Source organism: Ammodytes marinus (assembly GCF_949987685.1).
Source record: "Ammodytes marinus genome assembly, chromosome: 9".
Lineage (NCBI taxonomy): Eukaryota > Metazoa > Chordata > Actinopteri > Uranoscopiformes > Ammodytidae > Ammodytes > Ammodytes marinus.
The window spans coordinates 20,348,036-20,361,209 of NC_137213.1; the positions used below are offsets into that span (position 1 = coordinate 20,348,036).

The 13,174-nt window shown below is 41.2% G+C and overlaps 1 protein-coding gene across 1 annotated transcript; it reads right to left on the reverse strand.

Annotated features, from left to right (window-relative positions):
• Nucleotides 1-5,125: 5,125 nt before the first annotated feature.
• lingo3b (leucine rich repeat and Ig domain containing 3b) lies at nt 5,126-7,931 on the reverse strand (the record flags this gene model as incomplete). The annotated part of the gene is made up of 3 exons (XM_080033853.1): nt 5,126-5,695; nt 6,313-7,056; nt 7,377-7,931. The coding sequence occupies 3 exons, from the start codon at nt 7,929-7,931 to the stop codon at nt 5,126-5,128; spliced, it is 1,869 nt and encodes a 622-aa protein (XP_079889979.1).
• Between the last annotated feature and the right edge of the window lie 5,243 nt (nt 7,932-13,174).

A 13,174-nucleotide genomic window follows, 5' to 3' on the forward strand; every position in this document is an offset into this window, starting at 1 on the left:
CTATAGTAGAAAGGGCTTTTTCTTGTCCACATAGTGAGAGACTAGAACAGATTTGGTTACAAAAACAAAATAAATTTGAATGAATATTGGTGTTTTGGTTTGGTCTTATTTTGGTTTGTGTCTTTGAAGAGATCCCCACTGAACGGGATCCTTAAAGTGAGGTCGCTGCTGCTGCTGCTGTTGCTGTTGTAAATGGGGCGTCTAGACTACAGTGTACCCACCCCAGGCAAGGACAAACTGAAGGAGGGAGTGGGGCGTGGGGGGGTGGGGGTTCTCTCAGCCTACTTTCTTAAACCTGCAGTGTGTAGAATTTTGGGTTTTATTTCCTAGCAGATTTTGTAGAAAGTAATTATAATATCCATAAGTACATTTAATTTAGTGCATAATAGCTGACATTTTTTTCCCTTAGAAAGGGTCTCATATATGTCCATATTACTGCATATTTTGGACCAAGGCCTAGTGCCGCCATCTTGAAAGTGTCATAGTTGGAATGTCATCAGGTGCATTTTTTAAAATTTAGAATTGTTCTTGTCCTTGAAGGCCACTGTAGCTTCTGTTATTATTCGAAAGGGGTGGGGTTACCCAGGGAGTGTTGCATTCTAGAACTTTGTAGAACTTTCTTGATGATGTCATATTACACACTGCACCTTTAAGCATCTCAGCAGAGGAGATGAATCAAGCTCAGCTCCACTCTGGTATCAACAAACTATCCAGCGTGGGTCTACAGCCTGGCTGAAAAACAATGTGTACTGGCACCTTTTAAAAAAAAGAGCTGCTGAACAATGATTTGGCAAAGTGTCCGGTCTATCAATTAAAATGTCATATTGCTAAAGGATTCTTTCAAAGAGCTTTTGGCTTGAAGCAAAAGGAATTCCTCCAACTTCCAGGGACTTGTGACTTGTGTGAAGTGCTTATTTTCAAACCTGACCAACATGATATTGTCAGTTTGAAGTGAATGGACAGCTTAAATGCTATTTCTTGTCAAAATTGCCACAGTTGGCAAAACGTGATAGGCATAAAGTCAAGGTATGAGAGTTTTGTTAGTTCAGGTGTGACAAGATATCTGTGGAAAAATACATACAGTAGCCTACAGTCCATGGGTCCAAAGTTCCAGATATGGTTAATCAGGAATGAGTAAGGCGTGAAATGGGAACCAATGTTATTTTTTTTGTTATTTATTTGTTTTTAGGGAACCTGGGTCACCCCTTTCATCTTTTGTCTCTACTCATCGGATCGCTGCTCGGTGTTCGATGGCATCACCAGGAGCAACAAATCATCACACGACAACACTGACTCACTGACCACACACAACACGTGTCTACTACCACACAACCATATTCCAGCCTAATACTGTGAACAGGGACAACGAGGATCAGAGAAGACAGGGAACGGGGGGGTGGAGAAGAAGATAATAAAACAAAAACACTCCCTCGTCTACGCTTACATTTGTGATCGATGTTTGAACAAGTAACAACATCGACAATCACTAAAGACATTCTCACACTGTCTTCTAAACCTAGTTTCCACTGATAAAAAACAGGAAGGAATGGAAACAGAGAAGGGTCGGCTCAAGGAGAAGAGACATCCGTGATGGCAACAACGTCCTGTTCTCAACACGAAAAAATGGCCGCTGACACTGTGAAATAGTGGCTTCGGAAACCGGGGCCAATTTGTTCATCTATTCTCATTGGGGCTCATGAATCTTTAAAAGCTGCTCAGTTATTCATCCCGACACAGAGGCAGTGGTTTCATCATTCATCGAGGGACTAAAAATGGAGTTTGCAGGAACTATTTTTGGAATAACTTTGAGAAGATTTCTTTTATGAGGGGTAGGTTGGAGGAGGTGTGCTTTAAATCCGTGGTTCACATTTACTTGCAGTCTTTCCTACTTTTCTTACTTTTTACTAGTGAAACTGCTTAACAACAAGTTTGTATGTAAAGTCCTTTCTTATGAACTACTAGTTTTACTTACCTGGGTTGCACAATTAAAACTCAGGAAATGTCTAACAGGTCGTAAAGACTAGTCACCTGTTACAAATGTCAAGTAAAATATTCCCAGTTTACATTATTTTTAAACATATATTTTATTACTCTTTATTACTAATAAATAAATAAAATGGAGAGTAGCGTTAGTTCAGGCAGGGTACGGAGTCAAACTCTGCACGTCAGCTGACAGCCAGCTTCCACCCCCAGCACCCCATTGGCCATCCACTCAAAGTGGCGCCTCATTTAAGCCCTAGCCCGCTTACTGGTGCTGCTTCCTCTGCAAGCTTTTGCAACCCACCTCCACCCCACCACCTAATTGTTACTGTATTTGTCTATCAATGTAATTTCTGTTGCCATTGACGCTTGTTCTGTTCTGCACCCTAGGGGGTCCATGCTGCAGCTCTCCACACCTTCGGAATGCCATGTTGCTCATGGAGGACAGAGGGATGGCTCTCTCTGCCTTAAAGCTTTCCACGTGTGCGTGTGGAGGGTGTGGAGATCCCAGATCAGAACCATACCGCCAAATATAATTACTGCAAAGTATTCTGCTAATTGAAATAAACTTCTATTTTGACTAAAGTATTCCTGACTGAACTTAAGTTTAAACCATCAAGGTAAAACTATCCAGTAGTAAAATTATGTAATAATTAAAATCAATATATTTTACTGCTGGCTGCCAGCTGATATATGCACACTGACATGTGAACGAGCACACCCACTGTCTAGTCCAGTGTATGGGACCGCCATCAGGTGTTGAGAACAGAACAGGCACACACAGAGGACAGGAAACATTAAAGGGTTAAGAGCCAAAAGGTCACAGATAATAACAACTAAGGAAATTAAATTAGATTACAAACAATAATCAACAGCACAAGGAAAGTTTTTTTCTTCTTTTTCTTTTTGAAAAACACAGTACTACTCTCCACTGTACGATTCACATGGCGTGGGTAGGGTTTACACGACTTCATTTACATTTAAATCCTCGGTCTCCAGCCAGGGACCCCTCCCAAAAGAGGACCCAGTGGGGGTGTGTGGTGGGGATGGAGGTAAGTAGGGGGGATGCACTGGGCTAGGGGGGCAAAGACATATGCACACCTACCGTCTCAGAGACAGAGAGAGATCAGTCAGCACTACACTGGGATTGCTGTCCTCAATTTGTATGCTCCTTCATGTGCAACTACGATTGTTGTTCCTAGCAATCCAAATAACACATATGTGGTTTTACAACCTCTCCCTCTGTATGTTTGTGTGTGTGTGTGTGTGTGTGTGTGTGTGTGTGTGTGTGTGTGTGTGTTTGTGCATGTGTTTTATTGGGTGCAACTTTATGCAAACCCAGTTACAGCAGACGGTCTTGTGTTCACCATGACAGCTTGTAAGACAGCAGTATCAATAATAATAATAATTATATAACTGTATCATGCACACACACACACACACACACACACACACACACACACACACACACACACACACACACACACACACACACACACACACACACACTACTGTATAAAAAGAACAACCTACAAATACTATGGCTTTGTTGCTTTAGTCACAAATTTACATCAGTTCTCTCTTAGAAAATAACTTTTGGCTTCATGGCTTCACGTATACAGTATTGCTGGAATGTTTAATTTGAGCAGAGTAACAGAAGTGGTTAGGCTCACTCTGTCGGGTAGTTATCTCCCTTTTCCTGAGAAAAGGTGCTATAAATGTGTTGCTATCTGCGTTTGTCACTGGTAGGATGATTATGTGTGTGTGTGTGTGTGTGTGTGTGTGTGTGTGTGTGTGTGTGTGTGTGTGTGTGTGTGTGTGTGTGTGTGTGTGTGTATGTGGGCTTATGCGTATCCGTACAGTGTTACTGTGTGTCCTCTGTCTGCCTCTGAGTATGACCCAACTCTCCAGGCTGCTCCCCCTGGCAGCGCTGGGAAGGTCAGGTGTCCACCAACACAGCAGAGGACAGGGGTGGAGGGTGGAGGCTGGCACGTGGCCCCTCTACTGTTGATTCAAAGGGCATGGATGAAGCTTGTGATCTATAGAGGAAGAAGAGGTCACATTGACTCCCCCCCCCCTACTTCTACCCAGCAGCTCTCCTGTGGCCACCAGTCCGTTCCCCCTTTCCCCATCTCTCCTGAGTTGGTTTCTATGGTTACTGTGGCGGCCCGTGTCTGGGGGGCTTGACTTCCTAACCAAACCCTCCGGGCCACGGGCAGCCACAGCGGCTCTCGGCCTAGTGTGCTCGTCCCAAACTCACACAGCTAACGTTGTCGCAAATCTCACAAAGAAATAAAAGGTCAAATTGTGGTTTCATTTGTCCTTTTGTCATTTATGTGACTGTTTCAAATCTTTTCCTTCTCATCAGATATTTTCATAGATCATATTCTACATCTCTTGCTTTAGCTCACTAAAACAAATGACACATGATAATGTTAATTACGTTGAGCTTAAAGAACCCTCCTCAATGTTCAGCCGTGGTCAGAATAGATAAAGGTGGCTGGTACATGTTAGAGAAACGTATTCAAACTGTTTTTCAAACCATTAGTTTTATTCAGTAGTATGACCTTACAACTTAACTCTCAAAATTGGGTTTCTACATGCATGATTCTTAACAAGGCAGATTTTTAGAGGAGATAACTACAAATTCTATAAAGCGACGGTAGCCAGGTCGCACTGCATTACATTTCTTTAAAAAATCCCTGACTGCACAGAATACAGTGAAGGGAAATTTAAAAGATTTATTTTTTTTAATTTTCTCATTATAATTCCAAAAGCTCTGAAAGCATGCCAACGTATCTCAAAAAATTCTTAACTCATAGACGACATGTAACTCTTTAATATCTATCAATACTGTGGTTTGTAACAGCATCCTTCAAACATGCTTTTCCCCGCTAGCGGAAAATAACTACTGAGTGGAAGAGAGATCAGGGTCATTTTGTCTTCATTCACCAATCAAATCGAATCTAGTCATGGCTCCAGTTTAGATGTGGGCACTGTATTTTAAAATAGAGCAATAGACTGGAACTTATATTGTGCTTTCAAACTTCTTTGCGAGTCAGTGGCTGTGTGTGTTTGCATGTGTCAAACACGTTTTTTTGGGACGTGCTCATGCCTCCCCCAAAGGACCCCTGGCTGCGTTGTTTCATATCATTTTCATGTTGAACTTCCTGGCTCCTCCCGCGGCGCCTCCGGTCGCGGGTTCAGATTTCCTGAAAGAGTACTCCACTGTGAAGTTGTTCTTGCGTTGCCCGCGACCCCGGCTCCACACAAACAACAACAGGAAACAGAAGAGGACCACCCCAAGGAAGGTGATGCAACCCATTGCCGTCGAGACCAGGATGGTGGTCAGGTCCAGGGTGAACTTGAGAAAAACGCGCGTGCTGTTCATATTTGTGTCGTTGTAGAAGTCACCGCTGTACTGTGAGCGGTTGAGAAAGAAGGCGGAGGAGGCATCCAGCGGCTGACCACGCACTGTGAGTGTGGCAAAGTAGGTGTCGTTGCCTCCCGCGTTACTGGCGATGCAGATGTATGTTCCGCTGTCAGTGAGCTGGGCATAGCGGATCTCCAGGGTGCCACTCGGGAGAACAGTAATGCGCCCTGAATTCTTAGCTGTGATACGCCTGCGCTGTGGGGAAATCCAGATGATAGCAGGTGCAGGTTCTCCTTCAGCTCGACACAGAAAGTTCACCGGCTGGCCCTCACGAGCGACCACCTAAGGGAGGTGGAGGAAAGGAAAGTGTATTGACTAATTAATGGGGGGAAAAGACAAAATCTGCAGAATATACACACAACAAAATCTTGCAGTATTACAGATAGGGATGCACATGACCAGACGGTTAACGTTTAAATGTCTGCTTTGTTGCCTCACTAGTCGTCGGCACCAGAAATACTAGTTGATTGGTTATCTATTATCAGTACGTGGAGCTGTGTTGCTATCATACAGTCTTTGTCCGCAATGTGACAGCAACCGGAAATTACATTTTTTGCTGTTACTTAATGTTACTCATGTTAGTCAATCGAGCCACCTTGAATGTCAAAATAATAACTGACCATTGTGTTTGTTTTTATTGTCTCTCTAGCATGACATACACTTGTATGATATGCTTCTAAAAGTATAACCTTATTGTTTACATTGTGCTTCGTTTTCTCAGTGTTTGCTTATGGAGTCGTCAACTAATCTGAATTACATTTCCGTTTAGACATTGGAGAAAAATGTGCATCCCTAATTAGAGAATACTTTTGTGCTAGAGGAAACCTCAGTAATCAAACCTTGAGCATGTATGAACTGTTTTGTTAAGTATGAAACCTCAATGTAATCATCTGCATTACCTGCTGAAGCTTACGGTTGCGTATCTTGGGTTTCTGGCATGTAAAGTGATCGAAGAGTGCAGAATCGGTGAAGGCGCCGAGGCTGACCCCTTGCACCTCCACCGGCCCCGCACACACCGGCACTCTGCCGTCAAAGTTGAGGGTCTTGCGTCTTTGCAGGATCCACAACAGACGGCAGTCACACATCAGGGGGTTCCCGTCCACTCTGAGGGTCTCCATACTGTTGACAGAGTGGAAGGAGCCCTCTTCCAAGGTCTGCAGGTCGTTGGAGGAGAAGTTGAGGAACCGGAGCTGTCGGAGGCCTCCAAAGGCATGGGGCTCCACTGTCGTCAACCCTGTGCTTACCATGATGAGCTCCTTCAGCCTCAGCAGGTCCTTGAAAGCCCAGGGCTCTAGTGTGCTGATGGGATTGTAGGACAGGTTGAGGTGGGTGAGGTGCACCAGGTTCTTGAAGGAAGCGGATGGGACAGATGTGATGTTGGTGTTGGTGATGGAGAGCCAGCGGAGGTCCAGGCCCTGGAAACTAAGAGGGGAGATGTACTCCAGGTCTGGCCAGTGATCGATGTCCAGAGCCCGCAGGTTGGAGAGCTTGCGGAAGTTTTGGTCCTCCAGGGCAGTGATGCTGAGGTGGCGTAGTCGAAGCGTGACCAGACCGCGGAGGTAAGACAGAGTCTGTCCAGAGATGGATGTCAGGTTGCAGCGCTCTATTGTGAGTTCTTCCAGCCCCAGCAGCCCTGAGAAAGCCTGGGAATCAGGAAGATAAAGGCCTTCAAAATCTAAATTAAGATTTTATTTATTTATTTAGTTCATATTTTGCAAGTAGACAAGAAAGTGGTATTAACCCTGTTTAAACAGTTTAAAACTGTCTATTTAAACCCACAGAATACATTTCACTTCCATCAATAAGAAAATGTATATCCTCTGTTATCTATTTTTCAAAATTATTCCTTCTAGTTCTTCAAGTTAAGTCAAGTACATTTTTTATTTATATAGCCCAGAATCAGAAATAGCGATTTGCCAATTAGTTACACAGTTACAGTCACAACAATATGCAGTGAGCTTACCTTGTGGGATATATAAACCAGGTCGTTGTCTCCCACCTCCAAATGTTTCAGACTTCTCAAATCTTGGAAGGTGTAGTCCAATAAAATCACCATCTTGTTCTCGCTCAGGTCTAAGCTGGTCAGATTGCCCATCTTGGCGAAGGCCCCCATGGGCACTAACTTCAGTTGGTTTCCCCTTAACTTCAGAATTTTTAGACTCGGAAGGCTGGCAAAGGCATTGGGCTCTAATGTGGCGATGAGATTCTCACTGAGGTCCACCTCTTCCAGCCGTGGATATGGCGCCAGGTCACCTGTTTGCACCCATCGGAGGCGGTTCTTGCTGAGGTCAAGAAGTCTAGTCTCCGTGGGGATGCCCTCTGGTATGTTGATGAGCCTCCGCCGCTGGCACGACACCGACCTCAGCTGAGCCGAGCACTCGCATCGTGGTGGACAGGCCTGGGTACTTCCTGGCAGCGTCAAGGTTATTATGGCAACCAGAGAGGCAACCACAACCCATCGCCAAACCTTCGGCCAGGGCACTAAGGCACGGCCACCAGGGCCAGGAGAGCTTACCATGGCCTTGGTCCTCTGACACCTTGCCTGTGGCAGGCAGGGTCAGTTCACCATACACCTGCAAGACGACAAAGAGGAGGATAGAAGATAAGAGAGATTGGAGAAAAAATTTGATAGTTGTATGATAGTACAGAAAGAGAGAAAGAGGATGTGAAAAAAAGATGGAGGCTATCGTCTATAATCTCTCAAGCTCGTTAAAATGACATCCACATAGCTGTACATTATCTATTCTTCCTGCAGTTTAAGTAATATTGTCCTGAAAGCTGTGGAGATTTCAAACAAATCATGAGAGCACTAAAATACATCTAATGAGTCACCATTAGAGGACCACAGATCCATGTGCGACATTTAAGATCATTAGTCTTTTTAAAAATTCATGCATGGTTTCAGTTTTAGAACTGGGACACTGGGAACCATGCGAGGGGGCGTCTTGCTACAGCTGAATTCATGCATGTTGTATCTCCTCAGCTCACACTGCAGCACTGAGACCGTCTGCTCCATTTTGACAATGAATTTATCATCACCAGGCATTAACACATAGACAATCACGTTATGCCCGGAAGCTGCATCAGCATGCCTATGACATTTGCAGGGAAAGAGGTGATCAAATCACTGTTACCTAAGTCATATTATGTGTTTGATCAGGTATGTGCTGTTGATGCATGTATGCGTAGGATGAGGCGTTTTGCTGGGTATGAATTAAAAATCGTTTTGCTCCTCCTTGCACAAAGATGAAAGAAAGAGATGAATCACTTGTGCTTCAACATTCCTTGAGGCAACCTGTCATCGCTCCCACGCTCTGTTTTCAACTTAGAGACAGTCAAGGAGCACAGGTATTGGATCTGGAACACCTCAGTGTCCATCTCTTCAGCAGTAAGTGGTATGAATACTTTACTTGAGGAAAATGATGCTTAAAGGAATAATTTATCAAAAAAGGGTTGACGACAAGGCCATCCCTTTAACTGTGCATTTTTGAAGAAGAAACTGTCTTCTTCAAAAAGGGCAGCAAGATCAAAATATTTTTTAAGTCGAGAGTGGTGAAGCAGGAGACTTTTTGGCCTTCATGCCTGAAATGTTCTCAAGAAACCCAAAATGTTAAAACCCTTTACTATTCCCTTGGTTGTTGTTTGGGTAACACTTTAGTTCGATAGTCCACAGTTGACACTCAACAAGCCATCAGTTGATACGCAGTTGCATGTCAACAGTGAATGAGTTTACATATCTCAACAGATACGTAACATGAATTCAACTAACTGTAAGTTAACTATAAGTTGCACTATTAGTAGATGATTAGTTGATATTCAACAGAGTTTGTTCAACAGATAAAAAAAAACAAGGATTCAACTAACTGTCTGTTAACTATAGGTTTCACTATTAGTAGATGTTTAGTTGATATTCAACAGTGAGTAAGTTGATACATATTTAGAATGCATTCAACTGTCAGTTAACTATAAGTTGCATGTTTAGTAGATGTTGTTTTGTACACGTAGCATGCATTCAACTAACTGTCAGTTAACTATTAGTTGCATTATTAGTAGATGGTTAGTTGATATTAAACAGTGAGTTAGTTGATACGTAAAGCTTGTCATCAAATATGTAACATGCATTCAACCAAGTGTTAGTTAACTATACGATCATTTTATTTTGTTAATTTATTCTTACAAATACAGTCTGCAACAGACATTGTACTTTTTATTACATGTTCTTTACAAATATTCAACTATCAGTTGAGTGTCAACTTCTAGTAAGTTGACTATCAACTGCTGTTATCAACCAATTCTCAACTTACGTTTCATATGGATCAACTTTCCCCCACTCACAAGGAACACATCTAATGAATGAACATTCAACCCTCTGTTGATCATATATGTTCATTGTAAAATAAAGATGAGAATGTTTTATCAATCAATAGGCACCCTGTGTAGGTGACTACCTGTTGATTGTCATATGACTGTCGACAAACTATCAGTCAATATTCAAATTAGCATAAGTAGACAGGTCTTGGGACTGTCAAATTAAAGTGAAAACAGTTTAGTGTCTACACACTATTAACAGAGCAAAACAGAGAAAATAGTTGATTCTCAACAAACTATCAGTCGACGTTCAACTAAGCATTAGTAGAGAGGTCTTAGGACTGTCAAATTAAAGTGAAAACAGTTTAGTGTCTGTAGACACTCTACAAACTAGTAACAGTAGAGAATAGAGACAAGTTTTGCTCAACTGATGAGTAACACTGGATGACCCCAAAGTAAAGTTAAAAAATATATAGGCAGCATATCTGAACAGGAAATAACATTTATTTGAAGTAAATTTAACTTTTTTCAGTAGTTACACAACATGTAGGTACACAGCAAGTACCATCAATACCTCTAAAAAAGACAATAAAACTAATGCATGTATTTATTTGGGTGTCACTTAGGCAATTGTTTAACGACAGATCGTCCAAAAATTGACATTCAAAAAGCTCAGTAAAGTGTACCATAACACCCAGTACCACTAGTTATGATACTGAGCAAACATATGTAATATATAACATCAGTTCTCATGAAACGCTTTGTTATGGTAAGAAAAAGATATATAATTTTGTTATGGACCAGAATATCTGAAGCTCCTAGTAGCTCGGGAGAAAATGGATTAACAGCAATGGTGAAACAAGACACACTGATTCAGCAGTTAGGTTGGACAAGTAAATGTAAAATACTTATTTTCTACTCTCTCTTCCTTGAAGTGTATGTCATTGTTGATTCTCAGTAAAACATAAAAAAACACAACAGTGCCATTTTTTTAATTATGGACTCAAGATAAAACAACTTAATTATCACTCTCCTGTGACCAACCACTAGTTTAACCTGGTCCTGCCACTGTTATTTGAATGAGCACATTTGAATAATTTTTCGCTCTCTTTAGATCCAGAGTTGTTGGGTTACTAGCCACTCCAGGCCTGCTGTACTCCTCTTCAAATGAAGCAGTCGGGCTGAAGAATCCAGGAATCTTGTCCTATCACCCAGTTGATGAACATAGAAAGAAATGATCTGAGAATTACCACAAAATAGTTCAAATGCATTTTGATTTCCTTTATCTAAATCATTATAGCATTGTGGTTCCACATTAAAACACATAATGCTTTATATTGCTTTAATAAAATATATTTTGTACCCTAATCAAATAATATTCTCACTGAACCTTGTACAGATTGAAATTATTTTTTAATTAAAGAAACATGTAATCTCTATGACCATTCTACACAACACCACATGCATAGACTCAGTTTTTGCTCACTTTAGACTGAAATAGCAATGTGCACTTTGAATGTGGAACATGCAAACATTTATTCAAATACAGTTTAGTGTCTATAAACACACTTTATTTAGACAGATACTTGTGAAGCTAGGCAGCGCTAGGCTCATGCTAACGTTGCTAATATAGCTAGCGCGCTAGGCGCGGCGCTAATGCTAACGTGGCTATGCTAGCGGGAGGCCGCGTCGCTAATATATATGACATTATTCTTACATACACAAAACGATATCTCACAAATACCTCAGTTAACTCACCAAGTATTCCCTTTGGCTAATGGCAGCATACTTGTGACCACCATATTTGAATAAATGTTTGCATGTTCCACATTCAAAGTGCACATTGCTATTTCAGTCTAAAGTGAGCAAAAACTGAGTCTATGCATGTGGTGTTGTGTAGAATGGTCATAGAGATTACATGTTTCTTTAATTAAAAAATAATTTCAATCTGTACAAGGTTCAGTGAGAATTTTATTTGATTAGGGTACCAAATATATTTTATTAAAGCAATATAAAGCATTATGTGTTTTAATGTGGAACCACAATGCTATAATGATTTAGATAAAGGAAATCAAAATGCATTTGAACTATTTTGTGGTAATTCTCAGATCATTTCTTTCTATGTTCATCAACTGGGTGATAGGACAAGATTCCTGGATTCTTCAGCCCGACTGCTTCATTTGAAGAGGAGTACAGCAGGCCTGGAGTGGCTAGTAACCCAACAACTCTGGATCTAAAGAGAGCGAAAAATTATTCAAATGTGCTCATTCAAATAACAGTGGCAGGACCAGGTTAAACTAGTGGTTGGTCACAGGAGAGTGATAATTAAGTTGTTTTATCTTGAGTCCATAATGAAAAAAATGGCACTGTTGTGTTTTTTTTATGTTTTACTGAGAATCAACAATGACATACACTTCAAGGAAGAGAGAGTAGAAAATAAGTATTTTACATTTACTTGTCCAACCTAACTGCTGAATCAGTGTGTCTTGTTTCACCATTGCTGTTAATCCATTTTCTCCCGAGCTACTAGGAGCTTCAGATATTCTGGTCCATAACAAAATTATATATCTTTTTCTTACCATAACAAAGCGTTTCATGAGAACTGATGTTATATATTACATACAGTCATATGAAAAAGTTTGGGAACCCCTCTCAGCCGGCATTATAATTGACTCTGCTTTCACAAAAAAAATATAAAAGTGGTATGTCTTTAATTTACCAGGAACAGCTAAGTACTGGGATGTTTTCCAAACAAAGATTTTTTGAAAAGCAGTATTTGGTTGTATGAAATAAAATAAAATGTGAAAAACTGGCTGTGCAAAAATATGGGTACCCTTGTGGTTTTGTTGATTTTAATGCCTGTAACAGCATGTAAAACTGATGACGTTAAACACAAAGTTGGTTGGATTATGTTGTTAAGCCTTGAACCTCATATAATTGTCTGTTTAATCATGAGAAAATGTATTTTAGGTGCCTAAATGCAAGTTGCACTTCTCTTTGACTCTCCGCTGAAGTGAGACAGAATGGGATCATCAAAACAGCTCCCAAAAGATCTGAAAAACAAAGATTGTTCATTGTCATGGTTTAGGGGAAGGCTACAAGAAGCTTTCCCAAAGGTTTCAATTGTCAATTTCGACTGTAGGGAACGTTGTCAGGAAATGGAAGGACACAGGCATAGTGGCAGTTAAACCCAGGCATGGGAGACCAAGAAAAAAACAGGAGCGGCATAGGTGGAGGATTGTGAGAATGGTTGCACACAACCCACAGATCACCTCCAAAGGCCTGCAAGAACATCTGGCTGCAGATCGTGTATCTGTACATCGTTCAACAATTCAGCGCAATTTGCACCAAAACATCTGCTTTTTATAAAGACCAAATAAATTAATTTTTGTCTCATCAGTCCAAAGCATTTTCTTCCAATATGAAGCTGGCTTGTCTAAATGAGCTTTTGCA